The following is a 26019-nucleotide window of genomic DNA, read 5'->3' on the forward strand; positions in this document are numbered from 1 at the left end:
AAGGTGAACTACATTGTTTGTGTATGGAGCGCGCATATATGCGGTAGAGTACATAATTGCTTCTTCATACATAAATGCTGTATGTTTTACCGGAGGCACATCAATACGGTGTTTCTTGATTAATTACGGTGGATGAGCTAAAAGAATACCGTGTAATTTTTAAAAAGAAAAAAAAGTTACGAATTTGCTTTTTAATTAATTATTAATATTATTCTGAGTCTGACCCTCCTAGCATAGCAATGTCTTTTCATATATTTTTTTTATTGCATTCATCCATCACATTTAAGAATTTTTACATTTCACTTCTTGCTAATTGCTTGAATAAGGACGAAATAGATTGCCAAGATTAATAATTGATACATTAACTGTGTGTGTGTGAGTGTGGCGATAGATTAGAAAAATAATAAGATTAGATAAGTGGGGCGATAGATTAGAAAAAATAATAAGGATTTCCTTGAAATTCTGCCACAATCTACCACTTTGTTAAATCGTCAGCTTTTCTTGCCAGAGTTAAAATTTAGGAGCCAAATCTGCCCAAATGGCAGAAATCTGCCACAAACGGTCACACTGCTGACCGGCCACAAAATTTACAAGTTGTGCCACCTGTTGCGCGTGGTTGGCAACAAAACTTACTACTAGTGCCATCTGTCGAGCTAAGTTCGAGTCAATGTACCCTGTGCGATTTTGTACTGTGGCTAAAATGTAGGTACTGAGTGAAAAGACCCTGCACAGACCTTCAGAGACCAATAACATAGTCAAACAAATAGAAACAAATTGACGTAGATAGAGTAATAAAGGTAGATACAGGAACGTTTGCTTTCTCATTCACACTAAAAGAGGAGCACAGATAAAGTTACTAATGTGATAAACAGAGACGCAGCTAACCTATTTTTTGTCCCTTTTCGTGTAACTGGTTTTTTTCAAGAATACATACAACTTACATACAAGGCATGCAACTTTAGTTGCGAAACAAACTTTGAGAATTCATGGCGTAATTGTATTTCTCATGAGTTATTTACTTGTTTTCACATAAAAAACGTTAAATACAAATATTGTTGATCGGTAAATACAAATATTGACTACTAAACAATGTTAATTAGGTTGTCGTGTTATTCATCGTTACGTCGTGCTATCGCTATCTCATACGGGTTACACAGTACTTTAATCTACCTATACGCTATCTACGCATATTGGCAATTGTCACAGTGTTTCCACTTACGATTTGGTTTTACCCTCGTTCCTTTAGGATTTCGCCCTAAATTTAACCTAAAAAAAATACACTACTAATATTCTATACCCCACCCCGCTTTAAGGTGGATTAATTTTTACTTATATTAAAAAAACAAACTAATTTTGTCTTTCTATCATTTTACAATTCTAAATCTGGAGCCTTGTAAAGAAAGAAAATATATTTGCTCATAATTTCTCTCTTATTGAATATTATTACAATACCATAAAATATGCTCGTAAAGTGCTTTATTTCCTCGCAAGTAAAACTGCAAAGGTGACAACTGACAAGCAGAGTATCTATATGATTCGTTTATAAAATCAATTTTATCATCACTCAATTATTATTTGCGACGTTTATCTACGAAGGGAGGACCTTCGTAGATAAACGTCGCGGATAAAATAGCTTGCTTTGAGCCTAGTTATCATCTTTTTGAGCTCCAGGATTAGGGTGTCTGATAAAATAAAATATAATATAATATTCGTTGATGAACCTAAGTTCGATTTTAAACCAAATTACGAATAAGACGTAATTTCGTCCTAATTTTGTGAAATCCCTAAAAATGGAAACACTGATGTGAGAGGAGTGAGGTCTGTGAGGACCTGTGAGGCCTAAAGCTATTTCATTCGTTCAACGTATTCGAATGACAAACGAATGACTTTTGCATCCATGTTGTCAGCATTGGTTGTCAATGTTAAACTCAAGTGGCCGCCAAAGACAAAAAGACCAAATTTGCCAGTATTTTCGGAACCTTGCCTAAAGGGACTCCTTTCAATAATATATTTTAGTTATAATATTATATTTTTTAAGGTTTTAGTTTTAGTTTATATTATTAATTAAATACTTTTAATTTGTATCAATTATATTGTTACAAAGCCAAAGATGTCAATGTCAAATGAACACAAAAGATTACCTATCAACCGTGGTCAACCTTCAAATCACGAGTACATTGGAATATATGCTTCAATCACGTAGTGATTATATAGGTACCTACTCTTTGCTTCAAATTATTTGGTTTATTGCGTGGTGGTTGTTTACGTTGTTATTTGCCAAAAGAATTTTATTAAGTTTTAAATTAATAAGTCACAAACTTGCAAAACATGCCAACCTCACTTAATACAAAAGGTGATATCCAAATAGATTTAAATCAAGTAAGAATTGATGTACTAACGGCATTCGTGAATGTAACGACCGCGGCTTGATACAAACTGCGAAAATGGCTAGCGGCATTAAATTTTGCTCTTAAGGACCATAAAGTTAATCAAAACAGAGCCGCCTAAACCTACTGAAACATGAATTATACCTGCAGAAAGAGAAGCGTACACTCTAGCGAAAAGTTTCTTTGATTGTCAAGGTATGATAGAGCAGCTCATTTTATAGAAAACTGCACAAGCCCCAAGTGTGTATTCCTGCACAAATACTCGCAATATATGTCAAGTGAAAAAAAGAGGTTGGACAACGCCACTGATACTGGGACAGAAAATATTGAATCTACTCAAGTTTTATTAGATTTGTTATCTTTTTTTAAGGTAATCATTATTATATTATTCAGTCAAAATGAGTTTTATCTGTTCACCTGTTCCAGGCCAGTGTTTTACAATTGCCTAAAAAAAATTTGTTACTGATATGGTATTTCATAGAGTACTTTCCAACTTGGCTTACTCTGCAGCTGTTCAAAGTAAACCACAATACACTATGCTTATACTTAGGAAATCAAATTTTACTCTTAATGATCACATAATATAAATAGTCGCATTTAATGGCCTGTAATCATATTAAGGCTGTCTATAGTTTTTAATTATACAATTGCAGGCCAACCGCAACACTTTAGATGGATATCTTTTATACCTAGAAGGTGTTGGTGTAAAGAAATTGGATTTACGGAGTCAGGCTGTCACACGGTTCCTACAGGCAGCAGTGGCCGCATCACCCCCACTCTCTGGGCAGCTTGGGTTGAACTATGCTGGCCTCGCTAATGAGTATGAGGCTTTAGACTCTCTACAACTTCCTAAACACTGGATGATGTATTTCTTTGCTGCTCACGCCTTTGTGGAATTAAGCTTTCCGAGCAAGCACTTGAGGCATACATGGTGCTTGCTGCGCTGGCTTTGAGAAAAGTACTTATATCACTGCACAGATGGCTATCGCCCCATCATGATAGGAGAGGTATAACAATTTATTTATTCTATCATAGCTATTTTCATCACGTTACTGTTTAAACAAATTACTCCACTGTTGGTTGATAGTACTACACTTGTAAGCCAAGCTTAGTACTCAGTCTCACTGTATATGCTTAGAATGTGAGTCAATCAAACAACCATTACGATATGACTTTGTCCATCTGGAATACACAAATTTTAAACCTCTATTTTACTCCCTTAGGGGTTAAATTTTGAAAAATCCTTTCTTAGCAGATGTCTACAAAATAGCTATCTGCATGCCAAATTTCAGCCTGATCTGTCCGGTAGAGTGAGCTGTGCGTTGAGAGATCAGTCAGTCAGGTTTTCTTTTTATATATATACAGTTTACGTTTTATGTATAGATGGGGATCTAATTTGGTTGACCACAAAACTAAACTAAATTGATAGGTAGAGTGAAGATGATACTGTAGACCTGACAATTTTGATAATCTTAGGTTTAGTTTTTAAGCCAATCAGCACCAAATTTTGATTTATTAGTCACTAGCTAGATGATACCTTTGTCCACATAGATTTATGTTTGTAGCAATCCCATGACGACCCAGATTTACCAGGCTGTAATGTAATCTATGTCCATTTCCAGGGCTTAAGCTATCTCTAACCAAAGTTTGGTTAAACAGAAAGCCTGTGAAGGTAGCAGACAGACAAACACATTTCGCATTTATATATTACTTACTAAGTATTAGTATGTATATTATTTTTAGTTTACTTGTTTAATTAATTAATTAGATTTTATTTTTACAGATGTTGATTCATCATTGACTTTATTTAGAGATCTCTACCAAAATGAGCCATACCGCTGTGACAATTGGGATGTCTACTCACATTTATTGTACTTGAAAGATAAGGATGGAACTGGCAAATTTTGGCGCAAAAGGCTGTTTCTATGACAAATATAGAGTTAAACATGTTGTGTTAATTGGTGAGTTTCAACTTTCGGTGACCAAGTACCGTGCAAAAAGGCTCTCTTGGCACTTGAATGACATTGACAGGGGGTGCTGTTTGGAGACCAAGGCTTAGAATATTCAAACAAGAAGGGGACACTTGACGGCAACGTTACGCCACGGCCACGACGACGCCACGCGCCAAGCGCCTTGTCCGCACTGTAAACAGAAAGTTACTTCTTTTACACTCTCTCAATAAACAGAAAATATGATCACTTGATATATCATATCTATAATATAAAAATGAATCACTAAATGTGTTGGTCATCGCAAATCTCGAGAACCGCTGAACCGATTTCGCTAATTCTTTTTTTATAATATTCCTTGAAGTACGAGGATGGTGGATGAATGGAGAGAAAAATTTAATTCAACCTCCCCCTCAATTTTCTAAACTCCACCCGAGCGAAGCCGGGACGTGTCGGCTAGTTATCTATATAGATAAAAGGAAAAGCTGACTGACTGGCTGATCTATCAACACAAAGCTCAAACTACTAGCAAGATCAGGCTGAAATTTGGCATGCTGATTTTGACGTAGGCATCTGCTAAGAAAGGAATTTTGAAAATTCAAACCCTGAGGGAGTATAACAGCCGCTTCAGTACTGAGTGGACTGTATGTCCACTATCACAAATTTCGTCACTGGTAGCAAGCGAACCGTGGCATAGCGGTCAGAGCGTCGGGCGCGAACCCAGGCGACGCAAGTTTGAATCCTGGCGGTTCTGCAATTTTTGATATGTATTTAAAAATTATTTAGTAAAATAGGGTTTGAAATTTGTGTAGTCCACGCGGACGAAGTTGCGAGCATAAGCTGCAATGATAATATTAAAATATTAGAACATTAACTCTGATTGAAATTTCAGAAAAACATCTTAAATAGTCTGTTTTTTAATACAAAATTTTATTTAATTATGAGAATGTTTCAAAATACTTATATAGGTATATAAATATACCCAATACATAACTATAATTTTTTAACAGTTGGTTATTAAAAAACTCAATTTTCACATTTTCCAGGTAACTATACGTTTAAGAAGTGAGCATCAAAAGGCAGTACTATATTTTCCAAGAGCCCTCTCGCTGGACCCACAATACTATCAGCGTGGATAGCTTAATGGGGCATGAATTATTGAACTTCAGAAACTCAAATGCTGCAATACAGTGTACAGACAAGCAATAGGTAAATGTTCAACTTTTCAATCTTTTTATATATATTAACTAGCTGACCGACTTAGTACTCGTGGATTTAGGTTTTTAAAATCTTATGGGAACTTTGATTTTACAGGATAAAAAGTTAGCCTCTGTCACTCATAAAACGGTCGTCATCATGTCGGTTCATACTAAACACATGCAAAAAAGCACGTTGATCCGTGATTGAGGACTACACCAAACAAAACACACTTTCGACATTATAATAGTGGGTAGTGATGTAGTCACTTAAGATATCTCACTCTCTTCTATACTATATATTATAAAGGGGAAGAGCTACTTTATCTGGAAGTAACGATAGGCTATATATAAGTGAACCTATCATATCAAACACCCAAGCAAAGAAAGACGAGCAGTTAGTCCTTATCTTCTAGCCATGACGAAGCATCCAATCCCTCCCCAAAAATTGTCTAAGCAAACATGTTCAATCGTAATTGTAATCAGTTAACAAATTCCGCCCCTTGATTGGCTGTGAAAAAATGTGAACAGTAAGTTCAACCAATCAAGGGTCAGATTTGATTTGATTTCTTTTGTCTGGGATTTTTAGTTTTCCATAACCTCTTTAGTATTTCGTATCATCATGATCAACCAACCGACCCACTACTGAGACAGGTCTCCCCCCAGAAGGGATTAGGTCTGTAGTCTTTACTATATATATTTATTTTTCAGATGTCAATAGAAATGATTACAGAGCTTGGAATGGTCTTGGCCAAGCGTATGAAATTCTGGGGCTTAACGGTTACTGTATATACTACTACTCAAGGGCAGCCCAACTTAAGCCAGATGATTCTAGAATGTTAGTGTCTTTGGGAGAAGCATATGAGAAGATGGACAAAATCCCTAATGCGCTTAAGTGCTATTATAAAGCACACAGTACTGGAGATATTGAAGGCATGGCATTGTTTAAATTAGCTAAGTGAGTACAATTTTATTCAAGAACTAGCTTATGCCCGCGTGGACTACACAAATTTCAGATGCCTATTTTAGCCCCTTAGCAATTGTATCCTCAAAAATCCTTTCTTAGCAGATGTCTACGTCATGTCTCTATCTGCATGCGAAATTTGAGCCAGATCCGTCCAGTAGTTTGAGCTGTGCATTCATAGATCAGTCAGTTGGTCAGCTTTTCCTTTTACATAATGGGGACGCCCCGCACAGCCGCACGTCATTCGCGCTATCCCGCACCGGGTTACCGCGGGGGCTGTGCGGGATACCCGCCTCATACACCGATTGCTATCTCTACCTGTCGTGAACTATAGTAGTGTATCCCGAATCCATCTGAGGTACTTAGTCATGACTCATGAACTTGTTTTTGTAGGTTATACGAGAAGTCGAATATGCCGAATAGCGCTGCAGCAGCGTACACCGCGGCGTGCCAGGACCCCGCCAACGCGGGCAGCAAGGAGCTGCCGGCTGCGCAGCGCTACCTCGCGCAGTACTACCTGCGCTTCTCGCTCATCGACCACGCCGCGCACTACGCCTACAAGTGCCTCGAGCACGAGAGTGTAAGTACTGTTCCATCAGCTTGTTATAGCAAGGAGCTGCCGACCGCGCACTATGCCTAGAAGGCACCCATATTACGTTTACACTATTTCGATACCCGTAAATGTTTTATTACTATAGATCTGTAGTCAATATCCCACCCACAGCATTTTAAAATATAATCAAATAACAACAAAACTACCCACAGATTTAGTAACTTTTCTATGGAGTTTATTAAGTTCCCATCAATATCCCACCCACAGCATTTTAAAATATAATCAAATAACAACAAAACTACCCACAGATTTAGTAACTTTTCTATGGAGTTTATTAAGTTCCCAAACTGATCACAAAACAAAATTTAAAAAACTAAAATTTTCCAGTTCCAGTCCAGTGGTACTCTGGTCATAGTAACCCACTAAGCTAGATAATAGTATTTTCTTATTTCATTTATTGACATACCTATATTATGTTGTTTTACAGACTAAAGAAGCAGGAAAAAATATACTTAAAACCATATCCGAGAAAAGGCTTGCCGCATCCAAACTCTTCCAGTCGAATTTCAGCCTGAAGACCTGCCAGACACTATTAAAAATGTGTCCACGTCTGCCACCCAAGAACACGCCCGAAAACTCCATTCCCTCTACCTAGTCCCAACGTGACCCCTGATAAACTTCTCTACACCTAAGTTTACAACGGCTAAATAGCAAATATAAGATTTGACAGACCATGTCCTTTGTAATATAAAATGCGAGTTTCGCAGAGTGTAAATCTATTGTTAATTTTTTTATTAAGGAAAATAAACAGTTTAAGTGTGCGAACATGTTCATTTCCTTGAAGTATAAAAATGTATTCCAAAAAATTTCCAAAAAACCAACCTCTTAAAATGCACTAGATTGTGCCTGCATCCCAAGACCTTACTGGCCATAAGACAAACCATATTCTTATGATTAATTAACAATACTTATGTGTATCTACTTATTTAGTAAAGTTTGTTATGGACAGTACCTAGAGTATTATGTTAATGTGATGATGTTATTCTAAGATAACCACTATTATGGTAAAAGATCAAAATCTCAGTTCAGCTATAAATAATATACCTAATGACGTAGGTAAAAAATAATGCATAACATTATGCATTATTTTTGAGGTAGGAAAAAATATACTTAAATAAAAAAAATATTACATTTAATTCTTACATCTTTATACAAATTAACCAGATCTCTAGTGCTCAAAAAGTAAAAATAATTAATTAATTACATTACAAATTAAATAAATAGTCAAGTGCATTATAAAAGTAAAGTAAAGTTTTTCAGTTAAATATGCGTGAAGAGATTAAAACTACAGATAAATCACCGATAAAGCACGAAATTTGAGAGCTCGTTTTTCAGAGTTTCTAAAGAGGACTAATTTAAACATTGTATCATAATAATAATATTCATATCAAACAATAATTTGTTACTTACTTATTATTGATTTTGAAAATAGTTGAATAAACAAGTGTCTATTATTATTATAAAGCAATTCATCACTTATAAAAGAGTTAATAAAAAATGTAAAAAAAATTGTAAATATACTTAGCCTCTTCTATTCTTCTGATATTAGGTTTCCTAATAATACACAACAATATTTAGAAAACTGATTGTTCTTCGTGCTTGACTAATGTCATGATTAGAAAATGGTTTGTACCCTTAACTTACTGATGCAATGCACACTAAGCCACAGAAAACACATTTCAAATTCATTACTCCTATAACATTTTGATTACGATATATAGGGGGTGCAGTGTACACAAAAGTTAATGAAGCTAAATTTTCTTATGATCGTTTCGTTTGATCTTTTACAATGTAATCGTGTCTTAGTAACTGACCACAAAAAGAATAAAATCATAATAAATTGTATATGAATTCGGTTGCTAACTAATAGATTATACACCTATTTCGGAAGGAAATATGACAATCACAGCAGGCTAATGACTTCATTATCCCTAAATCTAAATATTATTTTATCTCAGTAAGGCCGCCAATAACAATTTTATGCAAAAAATAACTAGTTACTTAATATTGTCATGAAAAGTCATATTCTAAAATAGGACTTAAATTGATTTTAAATTTCATACTTTATACAATACTATTATGATTAGTAAAGCTAGGACCAGCATATATAATAACAAACATTATAATTATACAATTAATTTGTTACTTCATGTCATGGAATTAAATATTCTTTACACATTGTGTAAATATTAACAGCAGCTAATATAAGAATATATTAGGTATTATCTATTATTATTTCTAATTTCCATCAAATTTTAAGGCAGATTGATGCACTTAAGTTAACAACCGATAAGCACATTAGACTAACTCTATGGCAAAATTGTAAATACTTAATTGAGTTACTCTGTTATAAACAAAATTAAACAATTATAATATACTATTTGTAGCATGTTTGTGCTTTCTAGTTTACATTGATTACTTTGTTCCTTGCTTGTTCCTACAGTGACTGCAGATGCTATCAGAGGAAAGGATTCTTGGAATTTACATAGGCCCCATTGTTGGCAGGCTGGAAAACAATGTTTTATTTAACCCAGATACATTATCTCTGTACACTCTCATTTGTGAATCACCAGCTTACCACAAACAATATTTATACCGACTGATAAGGAGTTCTATTAGGAAGGCAAAATTGCAATATCTTGTATGCCAAGTTTCCTGTTATTTATCAGTGTGACACACTAATGGAATTACCACACATTTACCACAAGTCAACATATTTTCTGAAGATTAATAATGATAATAAAAAAACATGACAAGGATAAAATAGACCTTTTTTACTTTTACTACACAAACAGTTATTACTATCACTGGGTTTTATTATGAATGGTTAGCAATTGTTAGATCTGCAGAAAAGATAATTCACTTTTAAGATAATAAGAGTAATAGTTACCATGAATGGATTAACAGGCCTGGCTGCAGATGCTGTATTCCAACCTCCATTGAAAAATGGGTTTTTGTTAGCAAATACATCACTGGCTGAAGCGCTTTGAAATGGATTCCGACTCACACTGTTACCGTCATCTGAAAAATAATTAATAATATACTGCTTTATTTAATAAAGCTAATCAAAATATAAGATTATGAAAAAATTCCTTACCCTATTCTTCATGTTTTGCTGTCTTAATGCCAAATCTAAGTCAGCTAAAGCAGCATAGCGGTCATCTGAAAACATATTAAATAACTATCTGTTGACGCAACTAAATTACTAAGAAGACACCAAGAAATAATTTTAAAAACCCTGAATATCAAACATTCATCAATGATATGAATAGTGTTAAACAAATAATTTGGCTAAGTAAGAACTATTGTAATAATATTGTATTGTATCAAAGTAAGTAGTCTGGAAACTAACTAGTCTGCCAATCAACATTAGCCAGCGTGGCAGACTAAGGCCTAAACCCTTCTCACTCTGAATGTATCTAAAATGAATCTACTCTGAATCTCTGTAAATAAATTGATCATGATGACGATGATGATGATGAAGTAGTCTGACCTAGTTGAAGAAAACTCACTTGAAGTAGCTTGGGGTGAATTAAAGGCATTAAAAACTGGACTGTTGTTCATTGATGGTTGTGGTCATAATATTATGTTGTTTATACTACTGTTGAACTGTTTGCTATTGTAAATGTTTTGCAGTGGAGAAATCAACAGGAAAACTGAAAGAAAACACTGTTTCTTAACCCAAATATATATTTTGTAATGTTTTCATCAACAAAAATTTTATGTATATTACTGTACTCATTTAGAAATGTGAAAGTATCTAAACAAATGTAGCATCTAAGAGCAATGTTATAGAAGCTTGATAATGGCCAGCACCTTCATTCGCACAGATTGTAAATTTAGAAACCTCCTGTGAGGAATAGGTAACAGACGCGCATTTTTTGAATTTATTATATGCAGTACAGATTAGAAGTGTTTTTGACAGCCACATTGACAAACTAAACTCATGTAGGTAACTTACTCAGGTACAGGGCTGGGTTATAGGTATTGCAGCTGGAATTGTGGACATCTTGTTAACATTGGCTGAGAAAAATTGTTTACTGGCCTCGGCAGTTTGTGCATATTTTCACTTACAGGTGTCACATTACTCACTATTTTTGCAATGTTCACATTATTATTATTGTTGTTTGAAGTCTTGGTAGATTGAGGCATGATGGATATCAAGGGAGTGGCTACACCCACATTGCTACTGACCAACTTGCTTTTAATTTTATTTTTAACTGAATTTCCATTTGTAACTGGTGCACTATTAGGTGGTGATTCAAGATAATACCTCTTTTTTTCATACTTATCAGACATGAAATCTTTAACGCTTTGCTCATCAGTAAAGTTTACACTTTCACCCTCGTAAAGGCCTAACCACACGCGTCGGCAATAATCGTTTCCTCTTACTTTTATGAATTCTATCTCTTCTGGTGTAAAAGTAGCCATGGAGATAGACTTTACACGATGAGGAGGTGTGAGGCCGCGCCTGCAACATTAGTCATTAAAGCAATGTTTGCTGATACTATAAACTAGCAAATAACGCAGAAATAATACTTACAGCATTCCTGAACATTTTGAGCACACAAAGGAGCCAATTGTTGTATTAACGTATGTAGGCCCCTCTCTGATTACAATCCAAACAATATTTATTCCCGTTTAAAGATATAAGTTCACGTAGGATGTCTAAATTTTGTCATCTTGTTTGCGACGGTCCGCAGCCATTTTCGAGTAAAATACTGTTACTTTCTTTAGATTTTCCTTTTCTTTTCTTGTAAAAAAGGATTGTATCACAGACCAATGTATGAAGAGAATCAAGTTGACACTTGACAACTGTCAATAATGTCATTGCCAACTGACAACTCACTCAAGTCAAGTCAGTGTAAAAACATAATAATCTTTTTGTCTATGTTCCATTCGTTCACGTGATTTGTATTTGTTCTCGAGAAAAAGAACTAACTATAATCTGCCGTTTAAACGGAGTCAGCATTTTACAAAATATACTCGCTATATTTGTAGAAAAGTACTTCGTATTTTGTACAGTAGCCGGCAAGAAATATTGTACAGCAGGCGACCGAAAGTAATATACATCCGCCTTTAGAACAGACATTTCGGCATTCTCACAACAGAGACAGTGCTCTACAAATCTGCTATCTCCTTCTAAAGGCGGATGTATATTACTTTCGGTCGCGTACTGTATAAGGATAGTTCATGCGATGGTGACCTGGATTAAAATATTTAAGAATCTTTTAATACAACACTTTATTATAATAATGTATAAGTCATATTTCATATTATATCAATAAACGTTTTAGACACGTCACTGCCCTTTTGTTTCTTATTGGCAATTCTTGATCCAAATTGCAGAGCCCTTTTTGGAAGAGTTACAACCTGATTAAGTCCAATTAAAAGAGCCACAAGTCTTAGTATCAGTTTGTCGCCAATTCCACATTCTAAACTAGCACTTGGATAGCATCTGAAAGGAAGAGAGAAGCACAATAATTCAGTAAAATAAAATTTTTATTTCAATCATATGAACACATTGTGAACTAAATACTTACTTGAGCCAGGGCTTCAGTTTTAAAACATAATCAACAAGATCCTCATCTAAATAAGGCATTCTTGGCTGTCTGCCATGATCACAAATAACTCTATTATCTCTAGCAAGATTTCTAAATGATATTCGCTTCCAGTCTAGTATGAGTTCCTTTGATAAACCTAACCAGCTCTTGCGCTTAAAAGCATTTCTATGTCTTGTATAACCGCCAAAAAGTTCATCTGCTCCTGAACCGAGCAATAAAATCTAAAAATATCAATTTATAAAAGAAAAAGGTTATTTATAATAATATATATAATTTAAAGTTTGTCTGTCTGTATGTTCATTATCAATGCATTTGGGCATTGTTCATTAAATTGAGTTAAATATAAACTATAAATACATAATACAGATGTAATGAGATGATTGAATAAAAAATGTGCATATTGCAATTTGCAACACATGCAAAGCTAGTTTATATATATATAATAAACTTATGAAAATTACCCTACAAGGTGACACACCCAAGTCTTCAGATCGCGCATCCGCCGCAAACCATAAAGCTGAACCAAGGCTTTCATCCAATACTGTACGTCTGGGGTAAACCAAGTCTCCAATAGTCAACATCTGATGATACTCTAGTTTTTCTTTAGGTATGTTTACTTCACGGAAGACCCACTGCCTAAAATAAATATGATACGCTAATTATTGTGGTCATAAGATTATTTTGATAAGCTGTATATTTCAGTTTTAATTACCTCGATTTACATATATTTTTAAGCTCTTCAAACGATTGTCGGCCTGTAATTCTATCTGGAACCTGGTAAGAAGAATTATTCTTGGTCTTAAATGCAACATTGATAAGATCTATTGGCTGATGTTTGGGCACAAATTTGTCAGCAAGTACTGCAAGTATTGTACAATCTAAACCACCTGAGAACAGTATTCCGGTAGTACAATGACAGCATATTACGTTTGCATCTATAATACAGTTTTTACATCTGCTCGGTTGTGTCTCCACTCGAACTTTAACACTTTTCTCTAATAACTCTGATATTTTTGTGACAGTGTTTAGAATGATAGTGTTTTCCAAAATTTTTTCCAAAATTGTATGTTTATCATTGAGGCTAGTAGAAATATTTTCTATTTCTTCAATAACATTATCCTGAAAAACAAAAATACATTCTATTTTTATAGCACACTAGCTGCCCTGGCGAACTTCCAGAAAATTTTTGTCTCCGTAAGAACCATCCTCGTACTTCAAGGAATATTATGAAAAAAGAATTATTAGCGAAATCGGTTCAGCTCTACTCGAGTTTTGCGATCAGCAACACATTCAGCGATTCATTTTTATATATAGAGATTATTTCATTTTCATTCTTTCAAGAAAAAATAGGCTATGCCACTCTCCAGGTCTTTAACTATACCCATGCAAAAAAATCACGTCCTCCATTGTTACGTTGCGATGTGTTTGAAGGACAAACCAACAAACAAACTCACTTTCACATTATAATATGGATGTGATGGACCATTTAGTATTTTAATCAAAGGCACTACCTACGAGTATTTTTTTATACTTACAATTCCTTACCTCATCATTCAGATCCAGAGTAGTATCAAAATCAATAATCAATTCATCATCAGGCATATTTTGTTGCTCTTTAACATTTTGAAGCCATTCTTCTAGAGAGTGTGAGCTGTAAATTTTTGTACAACTTTGCTCCCATGAATATAAATTTATTTTGTTGGAATTTATATCTATATTGTAAATATGTGTAGCTGGGACTTCAATGCAGGGATACTTTCTGCCTTAAACAAATAAATAAATGATTTTACTAATTATATTTTTTCATCACTGCTTGTAATGAATTGTAATTCTGCTGCTCTGATATATTCATCAATAAAATTGATAGCTATCAAAATTTCTTAAATTATATTCGTGATAAATATAATAATTAAAATCTTGTGACCATAAAAACTTTTAAAATTGGAATACTTACCCAATACATTGCTTATAACAATAGAACTGTTAGAACTGTGAAAAAGCAAGGAATTCCTCCCAATTCTATCCCTTGAGAAGAACAACTGATGAGAATTTTTATCATAGTATATTAAACTAAATGGACCCTTGAACATCCTTATTTCTAATATAATTTGTTCTGCAGAGTGACTCTGTAAGATTAGAGCACATGATATTTAATAACATTTTTTTTTAATAATTGTTAAAAAACTTAAAATAATATTATATTATGATGAATATAAATTATGATTTTAAAGACTTACTTTACTTAATTTCTCCATTATAAATTCTGTATCACTCATTTTAGTAGCCCAAGTTTGTTCAAAAATGTCACCATTATACAATAGAATTCCTTGCTCATTCTGAACAGGTTGTTGAGTAGGATTTAGACCTTGCATCCATAATACTGAACCACAGAAATATATACTTGTTAAGTTATTTAGAACAAGTTGGGTTGAACCAAAACAATCAGGCCCCCTGTTTTTTATGCGTTGCATAACATGTTCATCCTGAAAATAAGCCAAATAAACTTAGATTTCGGCTTCGGTTTCGGTCGGTTAAAAAAGTGGCCTCCTTAAAATCCTTAGTTAATCCTCTACTTGTCTGTGAAATTCCCGTCAAAATAGGCTCAGCCGTTTCGAAGATTATCCCGTTCAAACAGATAGACAGACAAAATTTTTAAAAACGTTGGATTTAGTTATGGTATAGTTCAAATAACCATATGAACTTAATATGAGGTAGTGGTCTGGCGGGTCACAACAAATTTGGTAACCATCACCGATATGGATTTTGCTGCGTCCCAAGGATAGAGGGCAACTCTCTGCAGCTAAATATGCTAGTCTGGTTGCGCTGAGTGGTTGACATAAGTATTTATGGCGCCTGAAACACGACTGATCGTTACCAAAAATTACATGATATGGATATGGCTGGTGACTGTATAGAAAGTAAGTACTACTTGTGCTCATGCAAACCGTATAAGGACTGATCACGATTCGGTTGCGTTTTCGAGCTATGCCCTTCCAAAGTACACGCAAAAGTCAAAACGACGAGAAAAATGGCTGTTGCTCATGTAGAAAGTAAGTGCTAGCCTTACACATGCAAATTATGTAAAAACTTACCAAAAATTTGGTTGCGTTGTGGAGCAGTGCTGGTTCAAAAAATCTGTTTATATGGAACCCAAAAAAAGAGTTGAATGGATATGCCTGTTGTTGGTGTAACAAGTAAGCTCTAGTTATGTCTCTATAAGCCCTGTAAAGGCTGATCTAAGATTTGGTTGCGTTTTGTAGCTATGTCTGTTCAAACATATTGTTAAAATAAAAATGATGAGGAATATGGCTGTTGATGGTTTAGATAGTAAGTACTAGCTTTACACATACAAACTGTGTAAAAAAATTATCAGAAATTTTGTTGCATTTTGGTATTTACTACTATACTACTAATATAACTAGTACTTACTTTCTATACAGTCACCAGCCATATCCATATCATGTATTTTTTGGTAACTATCAGTCGTGTTTCAGGCGCCATAAATACTTATGTCAACCACTCAGCGCAACCAGAGTAGCATATTTAGCTGCAGAGAGTTGCCTTCTATCCTTGGAACCCAGCAAAATCCATATTGGTGGTGGTTACCTGTCGTGACCCCCTAATCTATAGGTAGTTATTTCAAAATTAGACATTTCAATTTTATTTATTATTATTAGTACATATTTAAATAGATTATTTTAGTCATTTCAAAAGTTGTACTAACCTCGCATATGGTATGACTGGAATGTCGAATTTCACACAAAATACCACACATGACTGTTCTAAATTCAATTATAGTTTATATACTTTCTTGAATCATTTTTTCCATATACATCGATGATTTCTTCCAATTTCTTCAATTTCACGTAATATGAAAACAGCTAATGGCTGATTCAAAGAAGTTTTGCCAATTATTTTCCTTTTTACATATTGTACAGTACGTCATTGAAACACTTAAACTAAATCAAAAAGGTTTTACAACTGTATAAAGTTTGTAGAAGTTAGATTAAAAACTTTAAAACGTAGTCTAAAAGCTTTAAAATAATGAATTTTCCTATTTTCTAACCATAACATAACCTAAATATATCTCCGGTGATCTCCAGCTCCGGAGCACGTCCGGAATTTGTCAAATGTGTCAAACCACAGGGTATATTATATACACTGTGGAGTCTGGAGTACACACGTAGTAGTACTTGCAAATTCTTTGGGAGTACATTATATATACCTACTGGATGTCAAACAATTGCACATTGCACCACACACAATGACTGAGCAAATAGGTACCTACCTACTACAATGTACAATGAACGAATGGGATATAAAAAGAATGAAAGTGGAATGAAAGATTTAAAAAAATATTTTATTTAATCTTTGGTCTATTTTAATTTTACTCCATCTCTCTTTGTTTTATTTTTATCATAAAAAATCGGTTATCTTATGTTATTGGTCGGTGTTTCTTTCAGCCCGTAGATAGAGTAGTAAAGCTAGATTAAAGTACTGTGTAACCGCGTATGAGATAGCGATAGCACGACGTAACGATGAATAACACGACAATTATTACCATTGTTTTGTAGTCAATATTGTATTAACCGATCAACAATATTTGTATTAAACGTTTTTATGTGAAAACAAGTAAAGAACTAATGAGAAATACAATTTACGCCACGAATTCTCATGGGTTGTTTTGCAACTAAAGTTGCATTCCTTGTATGTATTCTTGAAAAAAACCGGTTACACGATAAGGGACAAAAAATAGGTTAGCTGCGTCTCTGTTTTTAACATTAGTAACTTTATCTGTGCTCTCTTTTTAGTGTGAATAAGAAAGCAAATGTTTCTGTATCTAGCTTTATTACTCTATCTACGTTTCCGCCACTTCCGTCTTCAGCCCGTCTACATAACAGCTGGTCTGTGGCTAAGAGGCTCAAAAGAGTTAGAACCCAGAGCCGTATAACCAGTTAATAAAAAGTCAAGTGCTGTCAATCTGTAAAGTTACTTGACAGTTGACAGTCAAAGAGTTGACAGTTCTCAACTTCTCATGGTTCTCACTTCTCAAACTCAATATATTTTCTCATGATTTTCTCACACCGAACAATCTCCTTCGTGCCTTCTCCATAAACGTGACACTGGCGAAACACTCTGTGCCCAGCTGGCACACCTAAAAGCCAATAATTGGGAATTGAATTGAATTGAATGATTTTCTCAAAAAATCTTATCTAAGATAATACTTGATTTTTATTCAGTCTAAATGATTTGATTGAACAAACTAACATAACATGACATCAAACGAAAAAGAAGCTGATAAAAATGAAGATACCCCGGGTGAAAATCTACCTGCTGAGAATACTGAAGAAAACGATAGACTTGCCCTTACTGAATACGTATCAAACTTGGAAGCCCGAATAAGAAACAAGTCTGAATTGCGAAATCAGAATTTAAACTGTATCCGTCCACCAGATAACTACTTTTCTAAACTAGACTCGGGCTTAAAGAAGAACACGACGTTTGTTAAAAAGCTAAAATCTTTTAGTGCCACGCAACTGGATACGCTTTCAAAAGACTTGAATGCACTCAATCTCACCAAATACATCTCTGAAGTGGCCGCAGCTATCGCTGAGGCGAAACTCAAAATGTCCGATATCCCAGCAGCGATAAACCTTTGTTCCGTCTTGCATAAAACATATTCAGAGTTTTCTACTTTTTTTTTCGAAAATTGGCAAAAAATTTTAACGTTTAAAGCAACCGATAAGATAACTAACTCATCAAAATTGAGAGTGGATCTTCGATTTTATGCTGAACTAATCGCTGTTGGAATTTTCACCAACAAAATGGGTCTTCCTCTCTTAGGCAATGTCCTTACGGTCTTGATTAATATGGATAAAGAAGACCATAATAATATTCCTATATTATTGACATTTTGTAAACATTGTGGGGAAGACTATGCTGGGTTGGTACCAAAAAAGATTAAAGATACAGCTGAGGTAAATGCAACTGATTAAAACAAATTATTTTATTTGTTTGTTATGATTAGTTTATAGCATAGAATTGGTTTTTTTATCAAAACATCAGACAACTTATACAATTAAATTGAACATGATGTAGTAATAAAGTTAAATCTTGTGATGCAACAAATATTCATTTCTTTTCAGAAAAATAATGTTACTATTCCTAGGAACACATTTTTACCAGCCGAAAAACAGACAGTTGTCAGAAGTCTTCTAAAGGACTATTTTCTCTCACTCACCAAACATTTGTTGGCTGAGAGAGCCCAACTGCAAGCTCTACATGCTGCTAACCAAAGAACTTTGCATACCAGAGGTGAACTGTCACAGGAAAGAAAAGATCAACTGGAACAACACCAGGTAAGTGCAGCCTGTGGGTCAACTATACATAGAAGACCTACAATGTGCTCCGAGTGCAATACAATAACACCTTCAGGGTGATGTTGGGGCTCCCCTGACACTAGTATATAAGCTTTGATTGCATACATGCACACAGATGACTTTTCAGGGTGAGGGGGAGCATTAATGCCATACTGAGGGTTGTTAGTGAAAAGCCGGACTGCCCAATACCGAGGCACTGGATACATACACATGTATATGTACCCACTGGCAAGTACTTAAAATAATATTTTTTAGATTTATGTTATAAACATACTATCCATCTAACAGTATTTGGTCCATGGCCTGCAATAAAGAAATTTTATTTTATTTATAAACATAATGTGGTCTATGTGAATGTAGTCTCTGATGTAAGGCTGCAGAAACGCTTTTACATATTTGTTACTGCCATAATTTTAATAAGACTTTGTTTAATGCAAACAAATTCTTTACCTATGGAAACAGATAATGCACCTGGAGTAGGTAAAAAACATTCTGGCCCAAATACTGCTGTTGTACTTGCTAGCGGGAACTGTTAATGTGGAAATCACAAGCAGGTCTAATTGACCAGAAGCAGGTCTAATTGCAGCCAACTGCTAGTCTATAATGAAAAAGAAAACTTTATGTGGAATATCAAAAACTGACTCTGTGTAGGTTGCGACTTTTTCGCATAATAACATCCAAATAAAATTCAAACTAGTAACCAGGAACACTTGATATATTTTAGGCAACATATGACAAGCTCTTGGTGGGTGCACAAAACTTTGCTGAGGTACTGGGTGAAGAGTTGGGAGAAGCGGGTGAGCCTCCTACACTTTCCTTCACTGTGATAGAGACTCCTGGTACTGTGACCATTGGTGGCAATGAAGAGATCATCATGCAAGCGGGCACTGATCCCTGGCAAGATGAAGACACCAGAACGTTTTATACTAGTCTACCAGATCTTAAGGTTTTCATGCCTAACTATCAAGTAAAAGAGGTAAAGAAGTTTCATATTTTTAACTAGGATGGCTGCTACTTTTTCAAAATTCCCATGGGAACTGTTGTTTTCCAGAATAAAAAAATAGCATATGTTTAGGATGCAAGCCATCTCTGTACTTAGTATACTGTCTAAGACATAATATTTAATACTAGATGATTAGCGCGACTTCATCAGTGTGAATTTAAGTTCTTAAAAATCAATCAAGTTGATTTTTCAGGATCAAAAGTAGCCTATGTCCTTCCTGAGGATGCAAGCTGTCTACCAAATTTCATCATAATCGGTTAAACGGATGGATGGTGAAATCTAGCAGATAGACAGACACACAGACGGATAGACAGATGGACACCCTTTCACATTTATAATATTAGTATGGTTTATAAAAAAACGCCTGCAAAATAATGATTTGCGAATGATAATTTAATTTAATTGTAATAATAATTTTTTAACCTGGATGATTTGCAAGCCTGAGACAGGACCTCATATCAATATTAAATATTAAGTATCTACTTTGCACATTAATACAAATTACTGAATAAATGAAATGAAATTCCTACAAGCTATCTGGGCTTTACAAACAATAATTAGTATTAGATAAATTATTAATTTTATAGGCTGTGAAGAGTAAACCAGAGACTGATGTAACTGAAGAAATGCTGGATGAAGACTTGAAAGAGGATGAGCTGAGTGACAGTGAAGAGCCTCTAGTTGTGGCTGATGTGGAGCAGGAGGAGTCCCAGCCGGCCAATGTGTCCAACAAGTTAGAACACTTGATGTAACACTAGAATATAGTTATAATTAATTAATCTTTTATTTAATAGATAATAACTAATTAGTGATAAAATATAAAATGCCTTAGATGCCAGAACAATAACAGCAAACTGTTTTCTTTCACTGATATTTATTCATGTGATAGTATGGAGACATAGTATGTGCTCAAGGTTAGTGGTTGTGTTGTGTGTTTGTCTATTAACATTTTTCCAAAAAATTACTCAGCGAATCCAGATTCTTAGACATATAAATGGTTATAAGCCAAGGCCATAAGCCATAGGAGGCCTATAACACTGACACAGTTGATGTGATTCTTTTGGGCCGACTTTTTTTACAGCTTGGATGTAGGTAATTTATATTGAAACTAGCTTATGCTCGCGACTTCGTCCGCGTGGACTACACAAAATTTAGAGAATTTTAGTAGAATTTTCAAATATCCTTTCTTAGCAGATGCCTACGTCATAATAGCTATTTGCATGCCAAATTTCAGCCCGATCCGTCCAGTAGTTTAGAACCTTTTCGTTTTATATATTTAGATTATTTTCAGGTATGCCCTTGATGCATTTTTGAATGAACTGCCAAACTGCATAAACAGAGAAGTAATAGATAATGCAGCTGTTGATTTCGTTTTGAATCTCAATACAAAAAATAACCGAAAAAAATTGACTAGAGTGCTATTCAGCGTTGCCAGAACGAGGCTTGACTTGTTGCCATTTTACTCAAGATTTGCAGCAATCCTGTATCCAGTACTACCTGACGTTTGTGTAGATCTGTGTCAAATGCTAAAACAAGACTTTAAATATCATGTCAGGAAGAAAGATCAGATCAACATTGAGTCTAAGGTCCGAGATTGACATTTTTATTAGTGTTAGTGTTACAATTTTGGTCAATAATTCTCAACATTTGTTTTTGCAGATTAAAGTAGTAAGGTTTATTGGTGAATTAGTTAAATTCGACCTGTACTCGAAAATGGAAGCATTGTATTGCTTGAAAGTTTTACTGCATGACTTTAAACACCACCACATAGAGATGGCTTGCAATTTATTGGAAACTTGCGGTAGATACTTATATTGCAACCCAGACACACACCAAAGGACGATGATCTATTTACAGCAAATGATGAGGAAAAAGGTAAATTGTTATAAAACATGAAATTGGCTTTAAAAAGTGTGTCAATATTTTAAATAAATATAATTAAATTGTTTGTGTTTAGACTGTTTCAGCTCTAGATTCGAGGTACGTCACGCAAATCGAAAATGCGTTTTATTATGTTTGTCCGCCTGAAGCACCAACTCAACCAAAAGAAGAAGAACCACCGATGCATCAGTTTATAAGGAAAATTCTCCATGAAGATCTACAAAAAAGTAATGAAGAAAAAATCTTGAGGCTTATGAGAAAGCTGAATTGGGATGATAATGAAATTTCTTCGATAGCAATACAGCATTTAGCGGGGGGGTGGCGAGTGCGGGCCAGTGCTAGGCGAGCATTGGCACGTCTCACTGCAGAGCTGGCCGCGTGGCAGGAAGCAGTCGCGCCCGCCGTGGTCGACACTATACTCGAAGAGATAAGAATCACGATGGAAGATCCCCACCCACGATACAATCAGAGAAGAATAGCAACTGTTAGATACCTTGGAGAACTGTATAATTATAAACTTCTAGATTCGAGAGATGTTTTCACAGTTCTCTATTCCTTCATCACTTTCGGCATAACGAACGAGCACGCCAATGTCTCCTCACTGGATCCACCAGATAACGTGTTTAGAATAAGATTAGTTTGTGCATTGCTCGAAACATGCGGAGCATACTTCAACAGTGGGTCGAGCAAAAAGCGGCTCGATTATTTCCTTGTGTTTTTCCAAAATTATTATTGGTTCAAATATTCGGATCCCTTTTGGACAGAAGAAAATCAATTCCCCATATATGTGAAGTATATTTACCAAGAGTGTCTTACTAGCTTGAGGCCCAAAATAGTTCTTTATACAAATTGGCAACAATGTAAGGATGCTATTGAGGAGATCAGGCTAACATTGTATCCTGAACTGGATGAAGAGGAGCAGGATGACAATGATGATCAGGGAGAAGATAGTGTTGCAGATGGGTTGAATACTATAATAGAGACTGATGATGAAACAGACAACCCAACAATGCTCGATGAAAGTTCTGATGAGGACCCTGTTACAGAGAACGCTGGTAATGACGATAATGATGTACAAGGAGATGAAATGGCGATTGAACCACGGCGGCCAACACCAAAGCCGGTAAATATTTAATTTTGTTAGTGAACAACCTTAGTTATTCTTATGAAAGTTGTGACGTTAAGCTGTGGTTTAATTGTATAACAGCCGAAATTAATAACCAAGTACAATATTGCTTAGAAACTTATCAACATTTTTACAATGAATTTTGCCCATAAGTGTATTAGTGTGTAAATCAGATCTAACTTCTGAAGTGAAAACTATTTAATTTAGCCAAAATAATATGGTCTTCTCACTTCTGAGTTACAACTAATAATATAACCAAAGTATAAAGCAAGTAGTGGTTTGGTACATCTAATTTTGAAATGTTCTAGGTTGAGGATGTTGAATTTGAATCAGCATTTGAAAAGATGGTAATGGAGAATATAGCAGAGAGACAGCGCGAAAACAGACCACAGCAAAGAGATATTGCTGTGCCGATGACGTGTCGGCAAACTACCAAAAAGACGTATGAACAGTTACTGGTAAATGTAAATAATACTTTTTGTTATTATTGTAATATAATTCATGTTTGCATCATAGTAATAATTTTATTGATTACAAGGTGTGTGCCCAATGGAGTTTCCCGTTACATAGTACTAACTGATGCCCGACTTCGTTCGCGTGGAATTTTTTTAAAAATCTGTGGGAACTCTGATTTTCCGGGTTAAAAAATAGCCTATAGGCTATATCACTCTCAAGGTCTTCAACCATACCCATGCAAAAATCACGTCAATCCGTTATTCCGTTGCGACGTGACTGAAGGACAAACCAACAAACAAACACACTATCGCATTTATAATATGGGTAGTGATTCCATCCCCAGAGGTTTTATTTTCAAAAATACTTTCTTAGTGTTCCCCTACGTTGTATAAGAAAAAAAAAATGTGTTGTATTGTATGTCAAGTTCGTTTGATTAAATCAATTATTGAAATATTCCTGCATAAGCAGTAATATCTCTTCGGGTCTATCTGTTGCACTCCATTTTGAAATTTAGATTGTAATTTAGGTTACGATGGGGCTGGCGTGTCCGTGTCGGGCAAAAGTCCCAAAAAAATAAAGATTTAAAAAAAAAAAAAAAAAAAAGTTCGTTTGAGAATTTTAATAAGAAAAGTTGATATTTTGGGTTCACGTTCTTTGGCCGAACTGAATATGCAAAATTGACAATCAAAAGTATTTTTCTTAAACCAAGGGCTGTCAATGTTGCTAATTCTGTAGTACTCAATCCTTGGATCTAAAATATAAATTGACAGATCTGAATCTAGCGCTACCTTTTTTCGCAGGGAGCATTATGAAAGGGATAGCAATACATTTCGACCTGATTTAGTTGCGAGATGGTGTACAACAAAATTAGCTACAATATCATGATTATAGTCCGTACAAAATGAGAACTCACTCGCCATTTTAACTTTATGTGTCAACTTTGATGTCTTAACTCAAAAGTACGATTTTAGTCCTTATTTTAAAGGTGAACCGTACTTTTGACTAGACAGGTTTATTAAACTTACTTCAGAGTTCCCGACACTAAATTGTAAACCGACATAGGTTGTTATAAATACATTTTCATTTCATTTGTATGCAATATAACATTTTTTTACAGCAAGGCAATGAAGGTGTTGAGTTTGTGTTGATGGTTAGAAAAGGGACAAAACCACAGTACAAATCGTTCAGTGCGCCTCCTGAACTCGCAAGTAATCTACAGCAACAGGCCTTAGCTGATAAGCAAGAAATGGAGAGAGTGAAACGGTTTGTACACGTTTTTTTTACCTGGATATGGAAGTGTGAATGCTTTATTAGTTTAGTAAGTAGTCTTTTTGTGTTTGTTGTACTCGACATCATCATCATGATCAGCCCATCGCCGGCTCACTACAGAGCACGGGTCTCCTCTCAGAGAGAAGGGTTTTGGCCATAGTCTACCAAGCTGGCCATGTGCGGATTGGTAGACTTCAGTCTTCACACACCTTTGAGAAAGTTATGGAGAGCTGGATCAGGCTGAAATTTGGCATGCAGATAGCTATTATGACGTGGACATCCGCTAAGAAAGGATATTTGAAAATTTAACCCCTAAGGGGGTATAATAGGGGTTTGAAATTTGTGTAGTCCACGCGGACGAAGTCGCGATCATAAGCTAGTTTTTTAATAAAGTGGCAGTTGGATTTTAGTTTTGCCTTTGGACTTTACCTTTTTATATATTTTTTCCAGTTTAACGCTAAACATATCTGAGAGGCAAGAAGAGGAAGAGTACAGTGCGGAGAGTGGTGGCGGATCCGGAGGAAGTGGCAATCCTAATAGGGGGCAGCACGTTCGACAAAAATATCAACATCCAAAAGGAGCTCCAGATGCTGACCTGATATTCGGACCCAAGAAGTTTAAATAAAATGAACTGCATTTATTTAAGCTTCTTGGGTCTTCGTACTCTTGGTTATTATATTTTGTAATAATCTTATGATAAAAATATTACATGTATGATCAATATAATATATTAAGCTGATGATTAACAAGTCAGGTTGCAATTTAATAAATTTTATATCAAAGGTGTATTGTTTTATTTTTGAGATTTGCGAAATTCGCTAAGCGCTACCTATGTTTAAAAATCTGAATGCTTACTTACAAAGTTGCTTTGCGATAAAAAGTATTAATAAGTGTTTAAATGTTGTAATTTCTTTTATCAAACTTAATGCGCCCGTCGAGCGGCTTGATCTAGCAAATGATACTTTTCTCTCGAACACTGTCCGAACGTTGCGTCAAGCAAAAATAGTAAGGTACCTAATATAAATTTATAAAATCGCGTCAAGTACGTATAGTCCGTACAAAATGACTTCTCACGCGCCATTTTAACTATGGGTCAACTGCAATGTTAAAAGTACCTTCACCTTTAAAATAAGAGGTCAAAATGCTTGATTTTTGCTAAAAAACATCAAACTGCTTGACCATCTCCACGTCTCGGAAGCTCTTTATTATAATATTTTTCTTTCTACAAATA

The 26019-nt window shown here is 35.0% G+C and overlaps 4 protein-coding genes across 8 annotated transcripts; 2 read left to right on the plus strand and 2 right to left on the minus strand.

Annotated features, from left to right (window-relative positions):
* Nucleotides 1–2222: 2222 nt before the first annotated feature.
* On the plus strand, nt 2223–7776 carry LOC117995677 (cell division cycle protein 23 homolog). The gene is given in 23 exon segments (XM_034983699.2): nt 2223–2395; nt 2398–2441; nt 2443–2496; nt 2498–2579; nt 2582–2757; nt 3041–3157; nt 3160–3189; nt 3191–3281; nt 3284–3325; nt 3328–3377; nt 3379–3394; nt 4171–4270; nt 4272–4365; nt 5383–5460; nt 5462–5528; nt 5531–5545; nt 6244–6490; nt 6890–7076; nt 7537–7617; nt 7620–7673; nt 7676–7723; nt 7725–7748; nt 7750–7776. Coding segments are annotated over 23 exon segments (1791 nt in total). The 5' UTR covers nt 2223–2328.
* Nucleotides 7777–8226: 450 nt separating this feature from the next.
* drongo (Arf GTPase activating protein drongo) lies at nt 8227–11816 on the minus strand. The gene is given in 9 exon segments (XM_034983803.2): nt 8227–9615; nt 10000–10152; nt 10207–10271; nt 10622–10739; nt 10741–10765; nt 11071–11580; nt 11653–11714; nt 11716–11786; nt 11789–11816. Coding segments are annotated over 9 exon segments (1080 nt in total). The 3' UTR covers nt 8227–9567.
* Nucleotides 11817–12335: 519 nt separating this feature from the next.
* On the minus strand, nt 12336–16927 carry LOC117994601 (asparagine synthetase domain-containing protein CG17486). Of its 2 annotated transcripts, XM_069498629.1 has the most exons (9): nt 16740–16927; nt 16398–16632; nt 14911–15156; nt 14628–14799; nt 14219–14436; nt 13386–13792; nt 13135–13309; nt 12653–12894; nt 12336–12567 (listed from the first exon to the last, which is right to left on the minus strand). In XM_069498629.1, exons 2-9 carry the CDS (start codon nt 16446–16448, stop codon nt 12381–12383), a joined length of 1698 nt encoding a protein of 565 aa, XP_069354730.1. In that variant the 5' UTR covers nt 16449–16632; nt 16740–16927; the 3' UTR covers nt 12336–12380. The 2 variants fall into 2 exon arrangements, with proteins under 2 accessions (XP_069354730.1, XP_034838465.1); XM_034982574.2 differs by having other exon boundaries at nt 16398–16927.
* Nucleotides 16928–17696: 769 nt separating this feature from the next.
* Nucleotides 17697–25574, plus strand: Upf2 (UPF2 regulator of nonsense mediated mRNA decay). Of its 4 annotated transcripts, none has more exons than XM_034981755.2 (10): nt 17697–18651; nt 18820–19032; nt 19778–20029; nt 20644–20804; nt 21348–21642; nt 21716–21931; nt 22014–23060; nt 23372–23527; nt 24637–24782; nt 25239–25574. In XM_034981755.2, exons 1-10 carry the CDS (start codon nt 17947–17949, stop codon nt 25411–25413), a joined length of 3366 nt encoding a protein of 1121 aa, XP_034837646.1. In that variant the 5' UTR covers nt 17697–17946; the 3' UTR covers nt 25414–25574. The 4 variants fall into 4 exon arrangements, with proteins under 4 accessions (XP_034837646.1, XP_034837713.1, XP_034837774.1 ...); XM_034981822.2 differs by having other exon boundaries at nt 17698–18651; nt 23372–23521; XM_034981883.2 differs by having other exon boundaries at nt 17698–18651; nt 20644–20789.
* The last annotated feature ends 445 nt before the right edge of the window (nt 25575–26019 follow it).

Source organism: Maniola hyperantus, chromosome 1 (assembly GCF_902806685.2).
Source record: "Maniola hyperantus chromosome 1, iAphHyp1.2, whole genome shotgun sequence".
NCBI classification, from domain to species: Eukaryota; Metazoa; Arthropoda; class Insecta; order Lepidoptera; family Nymphalidae; genus Maniola; species Maniola hyperantus.